This window comes from Balearica regulorum, chromosome Z (genome assembly GCF_011004875.1).
Source record: "Balearica regulorum gibbericeps isolate bBalReg1 chromosome Z, bBalReg1.pri, whole genome shotgun sequence".
In the NCBI taxonomy this organism is placed as follows: domain Eukaryota; kingdom Metazoa; phylum Chordata; class Aves; order Gruiformes; family Gruidae; genus Balearica; species Balearica regulorum.
This window is the reverse complement of record NC_046220.1, coordinates 74,113,762-74,128,414: the sequence shown is the minus strand read 5'-3', so window position 1 is coordinate 74,128,414 and position 14,653 is coordinate 74,113,762. Positions and strand designations below refer to the sequence as shown.

Below are 14,653 nucleotides of genomic sequence, written 5' to 3'. Positions count from 1 at the left end.
TGGGAAGATGGGGTAGTGTGAAATCTCACATGCTCTTCTCTGGCTGCTGAAGTGGGTTTTATTTTCATGCAAAACAATTGCTTGCTTTCCCAATTTCTTAAGTCCAACTGGGAATGTATCTTAGGTATAACTTTCCTATGACTCTTGGATTATCTTTCGTTGCACCCATGGAAGTAAAAGCAGCTAAGCTTAGCTTGCTGCTTTAATATTTGATTTTGTGTACTAACAAAGATTAGATCTAGAGGTCAATCCATGGCACAAACATCTATCAGTGGCCTCATGAAGATCAGACAGATACTGAAACTTTTTTGCCTTCTTTCATAGTCATGAAGTACTTTTGGAGATTGAGTTGAGCCCTTGAAGACTCCAAACAAAATAATTTCTTGGAATAGGGATTTATCTCTGTGTATGCACTATGTTTTGTTTGGCTTTGTCATGGGTTTCAGAATAGAAAGCTATAACCCAGTAACAGTGGATATGTCCTTTACAAGAATGACAAATTAAACTATAAATAGACTGTTTTTCTACTCTGAATAGTTTTGAGATTTTAATACATACTTAGTTACGAATTTTGAAATTGTATTCCTTCTTACAATGCCTTTCTAGTAGGTATAAAAAATAATGTGAAGTGGTTTTAAAAACAACTAAGATGTTTTCTGGCACTTGTGGAGAGTACTAAGATAGTGGAGCTTTGTCAAGTAATCTACTTATCTTGGTGGTAGAGGAAAAAAAAAGAAAACAACTTTCACTGCGAGCTGTGATATCACGTAGACATTTGTAATACAAAAATGAGATGCCATGGTGGCTGGTACCTTATGAATACATCTTACAGTAGTAACACTGATCAATTAATGTAGTTCTGGACTGTGTGCAATTCTGCGTGGTGTTGAATTTTTTTCTTGACTGCAGACTTCATAATTAGCCTTTGTGTCTCTGTTCCCCTTTGCAGAATAATGGGGAGAAAAAAAGAGCAGCAGCTCTAAACTTAATGAAAACCAGCTTACTCTGCCGAAGTGGCAAGACACGCAATGTTCTGAGAGGTTTAGTAGTAGATGGGAGGAAAGATAGAGCCATGGGTCTACAAAGTGCCAATCCTACTAAGTGAGGCAATGGTGGGTTTCAGCAGCATGGATGTCCATTTGCCCATCTGGAAGCAAGAAGATTCATCAACTACCTGTGTTCTTTGACTAAATTTACTAGTCAACAGAAACTGGAAGGTGTTACTAAAAATCTGGGTAGAGGTAGTCAGCTCAGATACTCATACCAAGAAATAAGTGGTGCAGAATTTAAAAACAATCCACTAAGGAAGTGGTATGTGTATGGTAGTGAATGTTGAAAGCTAACAGGCTGTTCTTATCACTGTCTAACCAGAGAGTTCAGATGTATGCCCTGGTCATTAGGCATGCTGATCCTCACAGACCATTGTGTCTAACGCAGTATTGAGGAATGCAAGATAGTCAACACAATAGCTGAACAAACAAACTTTGTTTGCATAGTTGGCATTGTCCTTCTATCTTACAGCATTCTTACCACTGAAATATAGTTATCAGTAAAAAGGTAAGATTAGATTGTCCAGCCAATTTCATTTTAAATTTCATGATTCCTCTTTTTCCCCAATGACCATGAAGCAGTTATGCAGCAGAAATCCTTAAAACTTGGAAGACCTTATGCGAGTTGCAATTTGACCTTGATACATAGCTAAAATCTGTTGATTCAGTAGTTCTTCAGTCTTAAAACTTGGTTAGAAAGCAGTCTTTTCCATGCATCTCATGCTGATAATCAGTTTATTGTTTATGTGTTTTTGGTTTTAAATGTAGGAAAACCTGAGGATTCTTAGTGGTCCTTGGATAACCATTTGAGAAGTGTGGGGTTTTTTTTAAAATCTCTGTTTTGACACCCCATGGATTTTTTTGAAGGAAAGAGCTACCATGTGTCCAGCAGTACACAGTAGTCCATTAGATGTATTTTAGTTTTAGTAACATTTACTGAGTTATTTCAAGATGAGAAGAACAGTCATCTGAGTTCATTTTAGCTCAAATCTTTAGAACTATGAGAAAAGGCAGAACAATGGGAGACGGTCACTTTAAACAGGATTGACATGGCTCTTTTTATTTTTAACAAGTCCCTTGTGTTTGTTTTCCTGTGTTAAGATAAACATTGTTTTAGTTACACAAATATATACAATTAATTCTTGGCTTAACTTCTATCTTACTGAAAATGATTGGTGGCGTGGTTACTGCTACATCCTTTGCTATCTGAAAGTAAGGATAAATCTTCAGTTGCTGTATTGGTGATGTTTGAGGTGATAATACAACGAGCAGTAGCTGGACTTATTGTCAATGCTCTGGAAATCTCACTGTTCCTCAAATGCAAAGATTGATTTCTTTAATCTTGTTAAAAGACTTAAAAGTAGTATCTGAAGGAAAAATATTCATGGCCTTTACTAGGAAGTGAAATGAGGACCATGTGTGGGCTGGTTGGCATACAGAACTCCACCACATGCCTCTAAGCTCACTAGATGTGGGCCAACTGTGTTCCTTGTTACGGGTGGACTGTGTCATACCCTCTTGGCCTCCCTTGCAGACTTCTGGGCTCAGCCTCTTCACCTTCTCACTCTTACAGAAATGAAATCTTACAGTTGAGTTACAAAGAGGCCGCTTATCTATGCTTTTTAATTGTGCCAGGTTCCCTGTGCTGACCTTATGGCTACTCTGGATTTCAAGCCTGACTGAAATTGTGAAAGCAAACACAGGTTTTGGGGGAAAAAACCCCAAACAACAAAAAACACAAACAAAAATACCCCATCCCCTAAATACCCCCAGGAAAACAAGAAAGTTACTATCAAGAAACACAATCATTTCAACAAAACAGCAAACTCTTAAATGCATTTATTTCCATTTCATTTCTCTCTTGAGAAATGCAGCTCACAGCCTGCTGCAAATTCCAGTCATTATTTACGCAAAGACCACAATAACTTTTTTCTACAACTTTGCCCTGCACACACAAACTTGCAGTCTTGGATGACCATTTAAGTCAGGTCATCTTTCCCCTTCTCTGCTGGTGAAAGCCCCTTTCATTTCACAGCTTGTAGTCCCCTTTTGCCAGGAAAGTTTCCGGGCAGCCTGACTGGCTGATAGAAACGCCCTGCTGAGTGACTTGTTCAGTTGTGTTATTCTGGGGTTCAGCATGAAACAGGGGTTTGCCTGGATAATAATCACTTCTTTATCTACAGAAGCTACCTTATGAATGGGTAATTATCAAGGTTTACTGACAGTCTACCGTTAGTCTTTTGTTACCATTCCTTGTTCATTCACTCCAACTGCTTCCTGCCTGCCCCATGGTGCTTTTTATGTCCGATTCAGATGGAATTCATGGTCTGACACAAATACAGTCTCCAACAGACCTCATGCACTATGTGTGGTTACCCCTACTAGGCACAGTAGCTCAAGAAGCAAGAGGACGACAATGGATCAACACTTCTGGTTGTAAAATGTTCATAGGGTACTTGCCTTGCTGCTGCTATTTCCACCTCTAAAGAAGTGCATGTGTAAAGCTTTGTGACCTGTGAATGCTTTGTCTTCTTATGTAAATATAATTAATACTATTAGCTGTCAGTCACCTAAAATAGGGAACATGGATGGCCAAGTGAAGCTGGAAAAGACTATTTCTGTTGTAGCAATTAGTGACATTTAGATAATACCACTATGAATTACTTTCAAACCCATTGTCATGCTTTTCTTTTTTGACAACCTAATTAAAGGTCAAGACTTTACTTGTGGTGAAGTTAATGAACATAGCATCTTTTGGCATGGCCTTCAGGGTGCTGCCTCAGTGGAGTGCAGTGCAACAGAGGTGAGCTTGCAATGCCACAGGTGCTATATATGCACCATGGGCAGACTTTGAAAGGTACAGTAAAGAGCTAGAGCCACAGCAATTGAAAGAGGTCTGGGAGGCAGCAACTAAGCTCTGTATGTCCCGGGAGCTGCTGCCACAGACTTGGATAAGCTGTGGCTGTTAAGTTCAACAACATCCTGCCCCTCTGCAAGGGAGATTTCTACTCCCACCACACTAGTTTGCTACTGGCAAATACCATCTCTAAATTGGGGATGGAGAGCAGGGAAAGGTGTTGGCTACTTACCGATATATCACTGACTCCTGGTTATAATGTTTTCAGATAAGCCATTCTTTTGAGAAAAGCCATCATCTGTTGTTTTAACTTTGAGGGATGTTTTGTCTAGTGAATACATTCCCTACAATAGGATTGTTCTTGTTTTTAAGACTCTCTTGGGAAGTCCAGCACATGCAGACTTTTGCGGATGACCTTGTGATGCAGTGGTGTTCAGTGTCTTTGCCATGTGATTGTTTGTGACGCCAGTCTTTAAGTATTCCTTTCCTTTTCAGACAGTGAGTTGCTGAGTTTGAAATTATCAGGAATTTCAATTTGCTACTCAGCTTCCCTGCAGTTCTGATTTCAGTGGAGATAACATAACTCTGTCTCCAGTAGGCCTGCAACAATGCAAGGTCACTTAAATCATCTCCTGTAGGCTTGGTGCCAAAGATAAGGAAACAAAGTTGTTGTCCAGTTATGTTTGCTCAGGTCTTTGCATGTGGAAAACACTGTGTACAAGTGCTAAGTAGAACCATCACCTCTTGTTTTGTGTTGTTATTTCTTGCATGACACTTACTGGTAATCTCAAAGTCAGCTAAGGCCTAATATACTGATGTGGTGATGAAAGAAAAATGAGTACCTTTTTTAAACATATTTTTAAATTCTTTAGCTTCTCTTCTAGAAAGGAAAATGTTGACTGTGACAGAGAACACAATGTGTGAAATAGGTAGTGCAAGCTTTAACTATAAAAAATAGGCTTTGATATGAAGATTTCTCTTTGGACTCAAAACAACTTGTCAAAACACTGTGTGTGATCCCAATGATGAACAATTTTTAATGGACAGTTTCAGCCCCAAGAGAATGGTAACTACTTTATTTAGTACCTTGCAACCATAGAATTATCTCTACGTTTGCAGAGGAAATAACCTGTGCACAGAGGAAGCTTAGAGGAGACATGCAACAACTGTCAGTACAATTACTGCCAGTAACCACTGCCTAAGTGTGTGCCTGTGGCTGATGGAGCTACAGTTTTGAGAGTTCAGCCTATCCTGATGATGATTATTGAAGGTGGTGTGGGCACTCCCCATTTGGCTTGAGTATCGTGCCCTTTTTAATCACTAATCATAAACTGATGCTGTAAATTGAGTCAGTCAGTTCTCACCTGCCCTCTGGGCCACTCTGTTAACCTTGACCAGACAATGTATTGTGCAGGAGTGACTTTCCATCCCAAGCATGGCTAGCTCTTTCCTGCCAACTTCTTAGATTCCTAAATGTTTAGATATAGAAAACACTGAAGCGTTACCAGAGAGGTACTTCTAACTGAGGCCATACAGCACAGTTTTTTATCTGGAAAATGAAAATTAAGACTAAAGAGCATGCTTGAGAGGCATATTATATTTCAGTCAGAAATTTCAACCCAGCTCTGCTAAGCCACCTGATGTTTAGATTTTGGCTTACGATCCTTTCAACTGTCACTGTGCTGTATTTGTGTTTCCTTGTTTCAGCATGGCAGGTGATTGTTCCAGTTAGGGTTTATTAGGAATGATGGATTACCTGATCCCCTGCACACTTACACTACTATTAATAAATAGAAAAAGATTGACTGTTTTTAGGCATGACTGAAAATCTCGTTTTATCCACAAGCTTGCAGTTTGTGAGTTTTGTACAGTTGTACTTTGTCTCTTCATATGTAATGCCTATTATTGCTACCTAAACTGAATAGTATGCATTATGTTTAAAAAAAAACCCACAACAAAACGACAATCCACAAACCACATCCCCCAACCCTCCCAAGAAAAAAATCACCCGAAACCTGAAGAAATACTGAGTGGAGTATTGATTCTGTGCTATGAAGCTGAAACGTGTATTTTATCAGCTAAGTTCTGCATGTGTTCACAAACCATTGTTATTGCAGAATGTTAATTGTTTGAAGGAAGGCTGTTGATAACTGTTTGGCATGTGGCCCACAGAAGGGGGTGTGTGTGGAGATAAAGAAACCCCACATATGCAGTCTTTTCCAGGATCAGATTCTTCCAAATTCATTACATGTATGTGTTTTCCTTTACGCTGAGCTGCTCAGGTGTTTTTTTTATTTGCGTGCTACGTGTGTAGCACCATTTGTCATGCTGTACTATTCAGCTGGCTAACTTGCATATTTCACAGAATCCCAAAATGGTAGGGGTTGGAAGGGACCTCTAGAGATCATCTAGTCCAAACCCCCTGCTAAAGCAGGATCACCTAGAGCAGGTTGCACAGGATTGTGTCCAGGTGGGTTTTGAATCTCTCCAGAGAAGGAAACTCCACGACCTCTCTGGGCAGCCTGTCCCAGTGCTCTGACACCCTCAGAGCAAAGAAGTTTTCCCTCAAGTTCATTTGGAACTTCCTGTGTTCCAGTCTGTGCCCACTGCACCTTGCCCTGTCACTGGGCACCACTGAAAAGAGTCTGGCCCCATCCTTGAGACATCCACCCTTTAGATATCTATAGGTGCTGATCAGATCCCCTCTCAGACTTCTCTTCTCCAGACTAAACAGCCCCAGCTCTCCGAGTTCCCTCATACAAGAGATGCTGCAGTCCCCTCATCATCCTTGTAGCCCTCCACTGGATTCTCTCCAGTAGTTGCCTTGTCTGTCTTGAACGGGGGAGCCCAGAACTGGACACAGAACTCCAGATGTGGCCTCATCAGGGTGGAGTAGAGGGGGAGGAGAACCTCCCTCGACCTGCTGGCCACTCTTCTGAATGCACCTCAGGTACCATTGGCCTTCTTGGCCACAAGGGCACACTGCTGGCTCATGGAGAGCTTGTTGTCCACCAGGACTCCCAGGTCCTTCTCTGCAGAGCTGCTTCCCAGCAGGTCACCCCCTAACCTGTACTGGTGCTTGGGGTTGTTCTTCCCCGGGTGCAGAACCCTTATTGAATTTGTCTTTATTGAATTTCATTAAGTTCCTCTCCACCCAATTCTCCAGTCTGTCCAGATCTTGCTGAACGGCAGTGCAGCCTTCTGGTGTGTTGGCCACTCCTCCCAGTTTTGTATCATCAGCAAACTTGCAAATATTACAAGAAATTCAGAAATTGTGATGCAACAGTCACTGCCTCTGTTCAGAGATTTGTATTTTATGACCTGCTCTGGGCAGCAGTGGCTGTGCAGGTTTTTATTACATGAGGCACTGTGAGAGACCTACTGACTTAAATGCCTCCTACTTGCTTGCCAAGTCCTGGGTACAGTGTCGTTCTGGGTGTCATATGTACTCTCTTTCCTTCTAGATTTTGTTTTTCCTGAAGAGGATGGGTAGTAGGGCGACAATTCCCTATTGGAATGGATTTTTTTGAGAGTCCATTGCATACCATTTATTTTATTAGCTGTACCTTTAACTTCTGAAATGCACTATATAATGCTGAACACAGTAGGGAAGAAAGAAACCATTCATTCCTATCAGAGGAATACTTGAGCAACAGTTGATGCCGGCATAGTTGTTTCTGCTGTGTGGACAGATTTATCCCTAATTTCATTTCAAAAATAAAATTATATCTGTAAATAAATTTATATAACTTGCATTATAGTTAAATTTGTATAATTTTGAGAGACCTTAAATATAAAATAGACATTTCATCTGCAATAATGACACGTTTATTTCTGCCCTAGAATGGAATCTTTGTTGCTTTAATGAAAAGATGCGTAACTTTCATATGGGCAATACAGCATGATGGCTTTTAAGCATCTTACGTAGAACACAGCTATTTTAGTTTATAAATGAGCATAACTACTGCATAATGATAAAGGGAAACTGCGTATATCCTCTTGTTTTCCAGGAGGGAAACAAAATTGCTGGTACAGTAGTGTTAAAGATGTTATAGCATCATAAGGAAATTTGAAAACATGCAATTGGAAGAACTAATGTAAGCAGATTAGGTATGTAGCAGTGTCTACAATTATTCGTTCCTTTAACAACACTCACAGTGCTTAGAAGAAGAGACACTAATTAGATATGGAACTGAAAACAGGGGTCTAAAATGACTACTAAATACAGATCTTCCTATCCTAGCCTTCAGCCTCTACAACTTTCTTCTAAGCAGGAAAAAGGTTTTACCAGTTTTGTGTGAAAAATAAGGAAATGTACACTGATAGCCCTTCCTTGACACTGAGATGAATCTGATAGAACTGAGTGTTTTCAGGGTCCCTATGAGAGACCGTGTTACTTAATGGTTTGTCCAAGTTTGGTTCTGTTTAGTTCTTAAATATGAAGGACTCTGTTTAGCTGTACAGGTAAGTAGGAAACTTTTTTTTAAATGAGGCATTGTTAAATCTTTATTTAATTCTGTTTGTGTGGGTGTGAGTGTGTATTTTTTGTTACCAAAAAGGATATAATTGAAAAACTAAAGTCTCTATTCTTGTAAGAGACTAATACCATATGTCATAAAATGTTTTATTGTTAGCATGAATATGGCATCATTCTGCAACATCAGAATCACTTTCAGAACACTCCAGGCTTCCCCATTCAATAGCTATATATCTCCTTGGTGCAGCTTCCACATTAGGTAAATACTGAGAGGTAATTTGGGACCCAGCTGTATTAGTTTCTCCTGGGTCTGGGATGTTAATGATAGTGTGATTAAAGACAGGGATATAGTTATCACAGCAGCATCTTAAAGGGCAAATTGACTCTTGATCTCAGTTCTTTCTTAAATTTGGGGTTTGGAATTAGTGTGCTTGCTTGCTTATGCCAGAATGCTGTATATTGGATTATATATCAATAGTGTTTCAGTTTAATAGCTGAATATTGAAGGAATATTCATGAAACTGTGTCTTGAAGACATGGCCATTTTTGTACTAAAAAGCTGAATGCTCTTCTGAAAGCTGTTCTGCTAAGGATTTTCAGCAGGCCTCAATCTTAACATTTTCCTGTAGCTTATTCTGCTTCATGTTTCAGAAGCTGTTTATTTCAAGTCATGAGAAAATCTTAAATGCAAAGGTGTTGCATTTCTTTTTCAAAGTACAAGTTAGTGTTGGGTTAGACATGTATATGGGGGTGGTGTATATTATTGCCTGCCATCTCTTTATTTCTTTTCCAAGATTAAAAAAAACCACTAAATAATTGCAGAAGTTAAGGGCTACCAATGCTTTACAGTTATCCTGGAGATTTGTGGGTAAAGGTGATTCATTAAATATCCTATATTTAAATATCTTATATGACTGAACAATAAAAAAACCAGACACAGTGCAAACACTGAAACAAAAGGCATAATATGCTGTCAAACACAGTGTTTACTTTAAAGGTTTTTATTTACAAGTAAGATAGTTTTTTTTTAACATCTGCTTTTAATAATAGGGTGCCTTTAGAGCATGAAATTCCCCAAATGAAGAATATGCAACGAGTTTCGTTTTAGGTGGAGCCTGCTGCTTGGCTGGCGACTCATTGTCATGGAGTCTAAATATTGCTAGGGGAAACAATTTTTTTGGCTGATGTAATTAATACTCTAGAGTCTACAGAGGTTTATTCCAGTGCTATAAGAGTAAAGAATATAACCTACTTGATGTGCGTTTACCCACCAGTCATACCACTGCCATAACAGACTGCAATTGCTCTTTGTCTTCTGTGTACCGCTTCTTTTGACAGAGCTGCCATTCATACTCTTGGTTCTAGGTGGTGTTCTTTCAACTCCTGTTTACTCTCCTCCTGCTCACACTGCATCTCCCTTTTTTTTTTTTTTTTTTTAGTTTGTTTTTTAAATAACTAGTAACCTGGAATACTTTCCTTCTGTTCTGGTTTTCAGGGTGTGTACAGACTGCAGAGTTAATGTGCACCTGACAGGGAAACATCAAATTTCTTGTTCAGCTAGGGGCAAAAAAGTCTGTGTTAAGCATCGGGACAAAGTGAGGTTTTAAGTTGGGTATTTCTGAAGGAGGGTACTAATATGAATTTAGTGACTGTGAAAGTTGTGTAGAAATTGAGTACTAATGAATAGGGAATCACGCTGGAGATGAGCTGACATAAAAAAGCCGTAGTCTGTTGAAGATAACTCTCCTGAGTGTAGCAGGGTGCTAACACTAATCCAAATGCAGCTTTCCATTGCACCAGGTTGCCTCTCCTGAAGACTGAACCCTGTTGTCAGTTCAGACTGGAAGGCATGGATGCAACTTTCACTCCTTTTCCAGAGCTTATTTTGTTGTGATCCCATGGAATACAGAAGGCTGACTTTCCTCTGTTTTCTTTGTGTCTTCCTAGATCAAGTTTGGAGGTCTGGTAAAGGAAATAGGCCATATCCTGAGAGATCAGAGCGGGTGGAGGAGTCATCACATTAGGAAGTAGTGTTCTTTCATTGATTCAGCTGATAGAATCATAGAATCATTTAGGTAGCAAGAGATCTTTTAAGATCATCAAGTCCAACCATTAACCTAAGCACTGCCAAGTCCACTAAACTATGTCCCTAAGCACCACACCTACACCTTCAGGGATGGTGACCACCATTTCTCTGGGCAGGCTGTTCCAATACTTGATAACCCATTCGGTTAAGAAATTTCTCCTGATATCCAATCTAAACCTCCCCTGGCGCAACTTGAAGCCATTTCCTCTTGTCATATTGCTTGTTACTTGGGAGAAGAGACTGACATCTACCTGGCTACAGCCTCCTTCCAGGTACTTGCACAGAACGATAAGGTCTCCTCTTAGCCTCCTTTTCTCCAGGATAAACCACCCCAGTTTCCTCAGCTGCTCCTCATAAGACTTGTGCTGTAGACCCTTCAATAGCTTCATTGCTCTTTGGACACGCTCCAGCACCTCAATGTCTTTCTTGTAGTGAGGGGCCCAAAAATGAACATGGTCCTTGAGGTGCAGCCTCACCAGTGCCAAGTACAGGGAGACCCAAGTGCAGACCCAGCACTGAGCCTTGTTGAATGTCATGCAAGTGGTCTTGACCTATGGATCCAGCCTGTCCAGATCCTTCTGTAGAGCCTTCCTACCCTCCAGCAGATCAACACTCCAACCCAGCTTGGTGTCACCTGCAAATTTCCTGAGGGGGCACTCAATCCCCTTGTCCAGATCATTGATAGAGATATTAAAGAGAACTGAGCCCTGAAGAACACCGCTTGTGACTGGCCACCAGCTGGATGTAACTCCATTCACCACAACTCTTTGGGTCTGGCCATCCAGCCAGGTTTTTTTCCCAGCTAAGTGTATGCCAGTCCAAGCCATGAGCAACCATTTTTTCCAGGAGAATGCTGTGGGGAACGGTGTGAAAGGCTTTACTAAAGTCCAGGTAGACAACATCTACAGCCTTTTCCCTCACCCACCAAGTGGGTCACCTTATCATAGAAGGAGATCAGGTTAGTCAAGCAGGACAGCATCCAATAAAGGGTGGAGATTCTCCTTAGTCCTCCTTTTATTGCTAATCTATTTATAGAAACATTTTTGTCTTTTATGGCAGTAGCAAAGTTAAGTTTTAGTTGGGCTTTGGCCCTTATAATTTTCTCTGTGCATAACCTTATGACATCCTTGTAGTCCTCCTGAGGTGCCTGCCCCTTCTTACAAAGGTTATAAACTTCCTCCCTCTCCCCTGCTCTGAGTTCCAGCCACGCCGGTCGTCTTCCCCACTGGCTCATCTTTCAGTACATTGGGATGGCCTGCTCCTGAGCGTTAAAGATTATCTTCTTGAAGAATGTCCAGCCTTCTTGGACTCTTTTGTCCCTCAGGACTGCCTCCCAAGGGACTCTGTCAACCAGGCTCCTAAACAGCCCAAAGTTTGCCCTCTGGAAGTCCCAGGTAGCAGTTCTGCTGATCCCCCTCTTTATTTTTCTGAGAATCAAAAACTCTGTCATTTCATCATCACTAGGCCCAAGATGGCCTCCAGCCATCACATCACCCACAAGGTCTTTCTCTGTTCAGAAACAGCAGGTCCAGCAAGCACCTTCCGTAGTTGGCTCCCTCACCAGCTGTGTTGGGAAGTTATCTACCACACACTCCAGGAACCTCCTGAACTGTTTCCCCTCTGCTGTACTGTATTTCCAGCAGATGTCTGGTAAGTTGAAGTCCCCCATGACAGCAAGGGCTAGTGATTGTAAGACTTCTCCCAGCTACCTATGGAGTTTTGCATCTGCCTCTTCATCCTGGTTGGGTGGTCTATAACAGAGTCCCACCATGGTATCTGCCTTGTCGGCCTTTCCCCTGATTCTTACCCATAAACACTCAACCCTGTTGTCACCATCATCAAGCTGTAGACAGTCAAAACACACCCTAACATACAGGGCTCTCCCACTGCCTCTCCTTCCTTGCCTATCCCCTCTGAAGAGTTTATAGCCATCCATTGCAGCACTCCAGTTGCGTGAGTCATCCCACCAGGTTTCTGTGACGGCAGCTATATCATAGTTTTCCCGCTGCACAATGGCTTCCAGCTCCTCCTGTTTATTGCCCATGCTGCATGCATTGGTGTAGATGCACTTCAGTTGGGCTATTGATCCTGCCACCTTTTTGGCAGGACAAGCTGTAATTCCTACATGACCATTCTCAGCCCTTCTGTTATTTCTAACACATCAACTGCTGTGTCTTTGCTGCCACATGGATCCCCTGCCTCCACTGAGACAGTAGACTGAAGGATCTTACTAGCATACAGTCTCTCAAACACTGGTGTGCTGCCCTCAGGCTTATCTCTAGCAAGCCTGATTTTTATCCCTTTCCTCCTTCAAATCTAGTTTAAAGCTTCTTCAGTGAGCCCTACTAACCCCTGTGCAAAGATCTTTTTCCGTCTTTGAGAGGTGTACCCTATCTGTCACTAACAGGCTTGGTGTCATGTAGGCTGACCCATGATTGAAAAACCCAAAATTCTGCCAGTGACACCAGGCTCAGAGGTAGTTACTGATCTGCTGGCTTTTCCTGTTTCTTCCCTCATCATTCCCTGCAACTGGAAGGACAGAGGAGAACACTACTTATGCTTCTGATCTCTTAACCAGTCGTCTCAAGGCCCTGAAGTCTCTCCTGATTGCCCTCCAACTTGCTACAACTCCATTGCTGCCTGCCTGAAAAAACAGTAACGGATAATAACCTGAGGGCCCGTACCAGAGTAGGAAGCTTTCTCTTTACATCTTTAACCCGTGCCCCAGGGAGGCTACCCTAAGTAGACTTCCCTAAGAAGTGGGTCCAGTCTGCATATTGGCCCTTCTGTTCACTTCAGAAGGGAGTCTCCTATAACAATAACCCATCTTTTTTTTCTTTATGGAAGCAGTTTTGACACAGGACATAGGCCAACTTTAACCTTGGCAACACCTCCAAGCTAGATAAACCATCATCCTTGGTACTATCTGGTTCCACTTGCAGAGCCTCGTACCTATTATGCAAGGGCATCTGGGAAGGTGGGCTTGTCACAGAGGAGATATGCCTGATGCACCAGGCAGGAACTTGTCACCATTGCCCCCTGTCCCTTAAGTCACTGTGTTCTGCCAGGTGGAAAGAGGACAGGGACTCTCCATATCATGTGTCCTGCCTGCCTGTTGGGCCTGTCCCAGGGAAGGTAGGCTGAGGTTCCAGTAGTCTATCTCTCTCTCATGCTCCCCAATACTCCTCAATCTACTCACCTCCTCCTGGAGCTCTTCCACTAAGTAGAGGAGTTCCTTTACTCCTGAGAAGGAGTAAAACGATTTAGTGGATTAAGTAAGATTTAAACGTATGGTGATCATCTTTTCTTTAAGCAGTACTAGGGATGTGGCAACTGAGTGATCGATCTGTTTGTTTTAAAGACAAAAGCTTAGTAAAACTAGTTACAGTCTGCAAAGGTCAGTCTCTTAACCTGTTAATACCCACAAAGTGTGAGCTGGGAAAAGCCTTAAATGCGAAAAGTTTTGACTGGCCTATTCTGTTAGTGTGGGATGTGGATCAGGTGAGGCACCTCATTGCTTATCCACATGATGTACGTGATGAAGGTCCTATGGGGCCAGTGCAGCTCCAGAATAGAAACCAGGACTAGACAAATGAAGGAGAACTTTTTTTAAAATGCATTAAGAACAAAAGAATTTTTTCCTGCAGTACTCTTCTACATAGTTTCTGTGTTAGAGATCATCTCCAGTGATTGCTTAGGCCCTGGCTTGAGCCATTGAGTCCTTGGGAATCTGTGCTGTGCAGCTTGCAAATTACTTTTCTGCGGCTTTCTTTGTCTCATTTCTTTGTGCTGGGCTTTTGTTTCAGCTTTCAATGGTGATAAATGTGTGCAGGATCATTCAGGAGCGCCTGGACACAGTGCTGGTAGTAATAATATTTCTCCCTTTTTCTTTTACTCCAGACCAATGAGTGGAATAAGAACGATGATCGGCTACTGCAGGCGGTGGAGAATGGTGATCCTGAGAAGGTGGCTTCATTGCTGGGTAAAAAGGGAGCCAGTGCCACCAAACACGATAGTGAGGGCAAAACTGCGTAAGTCCAACTTAAACTTGTGATTTAAGCTTAAAGGAGGGGAAAAAACCAGCCTTGGATGTGTATGCTACTTACAGGAATTAAGGACCAGAGTCTAACCTGAAAATGGAATTTTCATCTGAAGCACAATACGTTCTAGAAAGCTCATTCTGG

The 14,653-nt window shown here is 41.7% G+C and overlaps 1 protein-coding gene across 2 annotated transcripts in view; it reads left to right on the top strand.

Annotated features, from left to right (window-relative positions):
• RAI14 (retinoic acid induced 14) overlaps window positions 1–14,653 on the top strand; it is a 92,267-nt gene that overhangs the window by 41,824 nt on the left and 35,790 nt on the right. For both annotated transcript variants that reach the window (XM_075740743.1, XM_075740742.1), the window contains exon 3: window positions 14,370–14,500. In XM_075740743.1, the coding sequence (XP_075596858.1) occupies window positions 14,370–14,500 (131 nt within the window). The remainder of the gene's footprint in view (window positions 1–14,369; window positions 14,501–14,653) is intronic.